General features: G+C 42.5%; 1 protein-coding gene across 2 annotated transcripts in view; it reads right to left on the bottom strand.

The window, feature by feature from the left end:
• The window catches only part of pip5k1ab (phosphatidylinositol-4-phosphate 5-kinase, type I, alpha, b), a gene marked incomplete at its 5' end in the record, with an annotated part of 16,907 nt that extends 8,729 nt beyond the window's left edge, over nt 1-8,178 (bottom strand). Inside the window, 4 exons of one of the 2 annotated variants that reach the window (XM_080857968.1) lie at nt 3,032-3,121; nt 3,783-3,817; nt 5,558-5,608; nt 8,133-8,178. In XM_080857968.1, coding sequence (XP_080714094.1) covers nt 3,032-3,121; nt 3,783-3,817; nt 5,558-5,608; nt 8,133-8,178 — 222 coding nt within the window. Of the gene's footprint in view, nt 1-3,031; nt 3,122-3,782; nt 3,818-5,557; nt 5,903-8,132 lie in introns of those variants that run through there. The other variant, XM_080857967.1, reaches the window with a different exon arrangement.
• Nucleotides 8,179-8,617: the final 439 nt, after the last annotated feature.

Raw genomic sequence — 8,617 nt, forward strand, 5'->3', positions numbered from 1 at the left:
GAAGCAAGTTTTTCTTCCGGGACAACGTTGTACTTTGCCTGGCTGAGGTTTGTAAAAGACCATAAAGATTGAACCAAAGCGGACTGGAGGGTCTCCTAGTTCGTCTTCTCTGATGAGTCCAATTTTCAGCTTTGCCCAACACATGGTCGTCTGATGGTTAGACGGAGACCTGGAGAGGCCTACAAGCCACAGAGTCTTGCACCTACTGTGAAATTGGACTCATCAGAGAAGACGAACTAGGAGACCCTCCAGTCGGCTTTGGTTCAATCCTTATGGTCTTTTACAAACCTCAGCCAGGCAAAGTACAACGTTGTCCCGGAAGAAAAACTTGCTTCCTTTTGCTCTGACAATGTTCCCCAACTCTGAGAAGTGTTTTTTCCAGCAGGGCAATGCTCCATGCCACACAGCCAGGCCAGTAAAGGTGTGGATGGAGTATCACCAGATCAGGACCCTGTCATGGCCAGCCCAATTTCGAGACCTGAATCCCATAAAAAAAAACTCTGAAATGTGATCAAGAGGAAGATGGATGGTCACGAGCCATGAAAAGAAGCTGAGCTGCTTGAATTCTTGCGCCAGGAGTAGCATAAAGTCACCCAACGGCAATGTGAAAGACTGGTGGAGAGCATGCCAAGACACATGAAAGTTGTGATTTTAAATCAAGGTTATTCCACCAAATATTGATTTCTGAACTCTTCCTAAGTTAAAGCATTAGTATTGTGTAGTTTAAAAATGAATATGAGCTTGTTTTCTTTGCATTATTCGAGATCTGAAGACACTGCATCTTTTTTGCTATTTTGACCAATTGTCATTTTTCTGCAAATAAATGATCTAAATGACAATATTTTTATTTGAAATTTGGTAGGAATGTTGCCAGTAGGTTATAGAATAAAACAAAAATGTACATTTTACTTTAACACATACCAATAAATAGTAAAACCAGAGAAACTGATAATTTTGAAGTGGTCTCTTAATTTTTTCCGCGGCTGTATATATATATATGTCTTTGTGCAAGAGGTTCCGAATGGCACCGTGTAAGGTATCCACTGACTAGCAAAAAGCATTTGGAAGACACTACCAAGGATCAATGTGTGATATATTTGCTAGACAGCATCCCTGAGCATTTTGAAGAGTGGCTAACTGGCTGGCTAACTCTGGAACATGTGCATTTAAAATACTTGGGCATAAAGACAGCCCCGTCTTATGTCTGTCAAGTCTGAAGATCGACATAAACAGTGCATGTTGATTTTATAGTAGATTAGATGATATTAGATAATTAGGGCTGGGCAAGTTAACGCGTTAATCTTGCGTTAATTCATCAATTAATTAACGCCGACAATTATTTTAACGCGCGTTAACGCAGGTTTTATTATTTATTTATGATTGTAAAAGTCTGTTGCCAATAGGCTTTTATTTTGACTGCTGCGCAACCGGAAAAGAAAAGAATGGCCGGATAAACATACTGGAGAAGGGCACAGACATATATACAGACAGTTATACTTGAAAGGTTGACCACACTCAAGTTAACACAGATACACGAAAGCTAAACTTCTCGAAATAATGTGGCGATTAATTGCCTGTGCATCACCTCCAGCAAAGTTAACTTCAGTGGGCGTTAACCAGTCAGCTGTTTAGCTAGAATAGTTCGTTGTCTCTGAATGATGCTAGCAGCAGTTAAGCAGCTGGCTATCCTGTCACCCTACTGGATCTATCATTAAGATCACATCAGGATGACAAGAAAATCAACTATCGAAAATATGATTTTGAGCTTGTTGTGCAATGATATCCCCTGTCCTCCCCCAGCTCCCGATAAGTTAAGCTAACTACTTTTAACGTGCTAGCTGTCGCTAGCTAGCATGGGGATTTGCCATTAACTAGCGAGCTACAAACGTCAGACGGCTATGGCAGAAACAATGTCATAACCAGGCTGGTTAGTTACATAACAGGGAAACCAGCCATCATGAGTTGTAATATTGTCAACACAACTTTCTGGTGCTTCACCACACTCTAAACATCAATGCCCTGGCAGTGGCAATAAGCTTCAGTTTTGTGTTTGTTTTGATAACATCGTTTAAGTTGAGAATTACACAAAGTATTTATTTTGTTAAACTGCTACTATATAAAAATGCTGATGTTAGAAGTGTTTGCACAACAAATGTTGTGGCACTTTTGTTCATATGGCATAGCATTTAAAATAAAAGTGCGCTATACACTACTTTTGAATTGGTTATTGGATTTTGTGTAAAAAAAAAAATGCGATTAATCGCGATTAAATCAGGGAAATCATGCGATTAATCGCGATAAAAAAAACGTAATCGTTGCCCAGCCCTATAGATAATAGATGAGAAGTTACTGATGGCAGACAGATTTTCTAGTGCGAAGCATATAATAGGTTTTACAAATACCAGCATGTTGAAATTGCTTGAAACAGTCTGCATTTACAACTGCGACTCATAGCAGACGTCTGTAATCCCATTAGATCCATTACAGGGATTCAGTCTCTGGGAAGTCTCAGCTTCTGGGAGGCCAGCTACTGACCGATGTCAAAGTTGGACTAGGTTGAGTTCTCAATTACACGCTTTCATGCCTGCAGCAAAACCAAACACCTCTTCTGCCTCTACAAGCTCTGAAAACTCTCCATAACGAGTCAATCTAAAATTAATATCTGAATATATATAATAAGAGGTGACAGCCAATGTGGGTCTGATTCTAGCAATGCCATCACATAGAGGAAAAGAAAGGAAAGGGCACACAAGCTGAATACCTAGTGCATCCCATGTTTTTTTCTCTCCCCTTTACCAGAAGATTTGTGGAATGGTTAATAAAATGGAATGGAATGGTTAATAAAAAACAATGTGTATGTAACTGGGCCCTGCAAAATGTACAAATACCCTATACTCAGGCAGTTATAAACTTAGGGTCCAATTGGTCTGCACTGCATTGGGCCCCGTCACTGTGCACCCCATAAACCAAGCCTGCCCACACTCCCTCTCTCGCTCACAGTGAGTCATGCGACACATGACCTCATGCTGACCTTTTTGTAGGTGGTCTCTCCGGTGGGGTCGACCCCCCTGTGTCCGATCGTCTTCTTCATGCTCTGGGAGGTGCCCGAGGAGCCTGGAGCCTGGAAAAACAGAGGGAAGAATATAAAGGAGGGAGGAGGAGAATGAGTGAGCGAGCAACATATACTGTACCCCCTTTCCACAAAGGCAGTTCCAGGCTGGTTCGGAGCTGGTGCATCACCTCTTTGCTGGTCTAGAACCAAGAATTGGTTACTTCAGGGACCTCTCTCACACACACACACACACACACACCTTTCCATCCACACCTCACACTAACCCACAGGGGACAAATCGTTGAGGTTGGGTGTGCTGTCTTTACTGGGTCAACATTTGCCTAGCAATGGATCATTCTTTGTGATGTTTAGGCAACACAAACACACAAGTCAGTAATCATCTTACACACACACACACACACACACACACACACACAGGTGCCAGTGGCTGTAGTGCTTGAGCGCACTGTAAACGTGAAGTACGGAAGCATCCTCAGGGTGAACAACCATACTGCGGTTAACCATAAGCACAGACCAAAAACAACATTTACTTCCAATTTTCCTCTCTGCTACAAACTACAAACAGCTGCTCTAGAGACCCCACACAAGTCCAGACAGATGTTATTTGAAGCTCAAACTGCACTGTCAAAAGAAAAATGTAGAGTAAAAAGGCAGCACACAGACACCCACAGACACCCAGTCCATACTTCAGAGGTGCGCTCTGACTTACCTCTGGTGAGGCCAACTTCCGGGATCCACTGGCCCCTAAAGAGAGAGAAAGAGAGAGAGATATTAATATTTTAGACAAATTATACACTAGCCCAATCAGCGAATGGTGATCAACCTGAAGATCATTTCTGTCAGCAACACGCGTTATGTTATCAATACAGGCCGCTATACACTAGCCATCCAAGACAGGCTACATGCCACTTACTTCTTGGTGGCACACACACACACACACACACACATACACACACACACACCTTCAAAAAGGTAGCCTACTTAAAATAGACAGATGGGTATAGGAAGAGACATCATGCACAGAAGAATGCAAAGCTCCACAGCACAATATCAACGGGACAAGCAAAGGACCTCTGTTGATCAGCTACTCTACACTGGTCTGGTTGGCAGAGACTATAGCATGTGTGTGCATGTGTGTCAGAGAGAAACAGTGAGAGAGAGAGAGAGAGACTGGACTCTTTCCACCCTAGACACAGCAGGCAGACAGCTTTAATTATGTGCATGCTACAAACACAAAGACAGACACAAGCACACACACACAGACACAAGCACACACAGAGACAAAAGCGCAAACACACACACACACACACACACACACACACAAACAGCAGCCCTCTTTCTTGGCACGTAGGCTTGCTGATTGTGATTCAGATGGCAAACTCCTGCTGCTGCAGTCAGTGGAGGCTGCAGCGAGCACAGGAATGACATGTCTGCAGGTACCCTAATAAGCAAAGGCCAGTCTCACTGCCTCAAAACTGCATCACAACAACATGGTCTACAATCACAAGCAGACCAAAGGGTGTGTGTCTGTGTGTGTGTGTATGTGCGTGTGGTTATTGCGCATGATCATCATGAACACACTCCAGTCTAAATAGGAAACGGGTTTAAAGTCTGAACTTGTGACAGACACATCCCAAGAAAGCCATAATTGTTACCAAGCATGTCCATAAGAAGTTTTAGTCATGCACATGGTGTTAACAGAGAGAAAGACTGCAAGATTGATAGCTAACCAGGAAGACAAGTAGAACTTGCATGGGGGCAGGCATACAATATGTTTTGTTTTTTGTCACAGAGAAAAACCCACACTATTTGGATTTGCACAGTTCACAACAAACACAAGGGGAAATCTGACAAAATAAAGTATCCCTGGTAGCTAAAAAAGGCAGGCAAGCATGCACACACACACACACACCAGCCGGGCGGGCAAAAGATTTCAGCTTACTCCTGTACCGCCTACCCGCCAAACTCCCCCTTTCTGCCTGCGTAACCCATGGCAACGGCTATTTTTCGCAGGGGAGATGAGTCGGGAGGGCACAGACGAGCACTTGGCTCAGGCTGCGCTGAAGCCCTGTAGCTCAGGTGGGCGGCTGGGGGCAAAGTTAACCCGAGGACAACAACCAGCCTTGCGAAAGGAGTCATCATGCAGCTGGATCAACCGTGACATAACCCATCTACGCTATAACAGGGAGAATCGCTGCACTGAATAGGTTCCAGTCAAAGCAGATGGCTTGGAGTTGAGTGGAGTGGAGTAAACCCTTGTGTCCCTGCAGTTTACCACAAAACCCAACTGATTGCTTGCTTGCTTACTTACTTACTTACTTACTAGTACTTTATTTGGCAGAAGATTTGAGCTGGGTATGTCAAATCAGCACTCAATGCAACATTAAACTGAACTCTAGAACACTGGGTTCTAGATGTGTATTCATCGCTGAAAAATAATATGGGTCTACCACAGCACACAGCACAGTAGGACCATGCATGTACCTCTGAGAGAGGCCTGGGAGGCCAGCATCCTCCAGAATGGAGTCCTTGGGTCTGGGAAGGAAGAGCGTGGCGTAACACAAGGAGCAACGTCAGGCATGAAACGCATTTAATCTGGCTAGCAAACCTCTGTGCAGCAATGGCTAGGGGACCTCAGAGCCCTGATGCACCATCAATAGAATTGAGACCAGGCATCAACAATGATTTCAATGAGTTCAGTCAATAAAAAAAGGCCAAAGTAATTAGTTAGCACCACACAGCACCTCACCTTTGACTTCAAACGTGATGAGGTAATAAGCATGCCTCTTGCATATTCCTGGATCAAACTGCCCACATAAACAACCTCATCTGCCCCGATAAAAACTACTTTACACTAATGTGTAGACAAACACAAAACACACACAACACATATTCAAACAAGCTTATTTGTTTGATTGCTGGAAACGACAGTCTTACAATCTTATCTAGTACACCCTGTCTACATGCATGAAAGCGATACTGGGTCATCTCCAGACTTTTCCCATCAGGGAGATGAGAAGCGTTATGCTTCTTGCCCCATTTCAGCGTTTATATATAGACACAGATTACATCTGGTGTCGTCTGTGTGTATGAGCACGTGTGGAGGAGGCAGAGAGTGTAAAGGCAGGACTGAGAGAGCTGCAGCTACTGATGAGCCAAATGCTAGTGATGACCAAGCACTGAAACATCCAAAGTTTACTAAGCATATGTTTGAGATGTGTATTGACTGACGGAAAAATTGGGCTGGCGTGGGTGTATTTGTTAATGTGTCTCCACCAAGTTTCGGTTGCCAAAAAACACCCTGCCAAGTTATTTTTACAGGGCATCCACAGCAACCGTAGCCAGTCACTTCTAGCTACAGGGAGTGTCCTGATGAGCCATAACTTCCCATATCACCAGATAATGTCTAGTGTTCTTTTAAAACGAACTCCCAATTCACAGATGTTACCATTGATAGACTGAGCCAAAGCTTGCTCTTTGGAAATGATGATGAGACCCAGAACAAGCCCTGAATGGTCCTCACAAATAGCCAGCCAGCGAGACAGATGACAGGCAATAGACATAGTAAAAATATTACACTGGTTGTTCAGGAACAAATTGTGCAGAAAATGCATAACAAAGAGCACTTTTGCTCAGCATGTAAAGTAATTTGGCAAATCCGAATCCAGCTGATATAATCTTCGTGACTAGGGTCATGAGCTTTGAAAGAATGCAATGGGAGTCAGCAGTCAGATCGCTCATCTAAGTAGATTCAAACATACATTAACTGCTGTTGCAACGTGCTTGAGAAAACAATTCACAAAAATTCAACATCATTGCCAGATGGCTGTTGTATTTGTTATACAAGACAAAGGACAGAAGCTGTATGTTCCTGAATAGTGTTGATACCAAAGGTTGAGAACGCGGCTGTTAACTGTACATAACACAGGAAAGAAACTTGCAACTGTTAACTGAAACATAACTATTCTGCCTCAACCTGAATTAAAAGATCTAGCTAGTTAAGACCCAGACAGACAAACAAGCTCTCCGACCAACTGGAACCAACGTCTAACAGCTAATTAGAACAGACAGTCATGAATAGCTAAAGAGTGGTGTTGGCTGACGTGTAATTTCACAGTTCACAGTTGTAATACGTAACGTTAGCAAGAGCTACATTTGCTTTTATGTGTAATCAATGGGCAAATGCCTGGGCATATCTCTTACATTTACTAACGTTAACTTGAATAGCATAATAACTAACCTAGCTAGCGTCACTTGCGCCAATATCGCATCTCTAGCACATCGAACCAATGCCAAGTCAGCCAACAAGAACATTGCATTGTTAACATTTTTGTTAACGTGGATCTGTAATCTTATAGCTGTAACTTTTTGGGCTAAGAAGTCATTTCCAAAAACGTGTTAGGTGTATAAGACTGCCTAACTTACCTAAGCTAACGTTAATTAGCTATTAAAGCCGTCTCGAAGTTAAGTTGGCTTAGCTAGCTTTGTTACCATATACAAAACAGAGACATTTAACAGCATATCTTAAATATGACAAAGTAAACAATGGGAATTAGCCGACCCCTTGACAAATGTCAGCTTAAAAAATGCACACGACATGGCTTGCTAAGTTAAGAAACTAGCTAGCAAGCTAACGTTAAGCATGTTAACAACACTAAATCATAACATTAGCCAAGATAACTTGTAACAGTTTTTTAATATTTATACCCTGGTGAGTCTGGACAGTTATAAACAGCTAGTAACCAACACATACATTATTTTTAAGTAGTTTAAACAACACCCAAGCGTCGCTATGTTACCCGGACACTTTAACATTTCCAATTGTAAGACCGAAAAGCTAGCTAGCTAAATTATGTGCTAACCTATGAAACGCAAAGGTTTGCTAGCTAGCATATTAAAGTTTACTAGCAAAACCAACACATAGCCCTGTACACATCACATTGTTCTTAAAAAAGTTGTACTTCTTCATTGTGTAACATTAAAGGGCTAAGGTACTTCTTATGTTCGTGCTGTATTGTAGCTCTACATTTTGATGTAACCCTTTTGTTCGTTTAGTTACCTGAAGGAGCAGTCGAGCCCGAGTCAGCTGCACCGGCTGTCGCCATTTTGCTTTGACTTGGCCTCCCACTCTGTAGACTACGCTTTTCCCTAACGCAGATCCCGCTCGCCGACAATAATAAGGCTCCGACAGCCAGTTAAATTTAACCCTTCCCTCACTGAACGCTGTATGTTTGCAAACTTCTAGCATGTCACGTGCTTGTAAAATACACCTGAGACCAAAGACGCATTGCTTATGAACAGAATATTCTTTAACTTCAACTATGAATAGACTTCTAAATGTACTCTGTGTGCTGTTTAGGTGAGTAAGACTGAGGCATTTACAGGCAAAAGGCCTATCCTTCCTGTTCTTTATATATCAGGATTTAAGAAGATACATTTAAAGGCGGTGCCTGGCGATGACAGACGTTAAGCCTGATGGATAGCTATAACTAAGGACTTAAAGTAGGCCCTATCCATTGTACAAATCAGAAACTCATTATCAAT

This window comes from Sprattus sprattus (assembly GCF_963457725.1).
Source record: "Sprattus sprattus genome assembly, chromosome: 19".
NCBI lineage: Eukaryota > Metazoa > Chordata > Actinopteri > Clupeiformes > Clupeidae > Sprattus > Sprattus sprattus.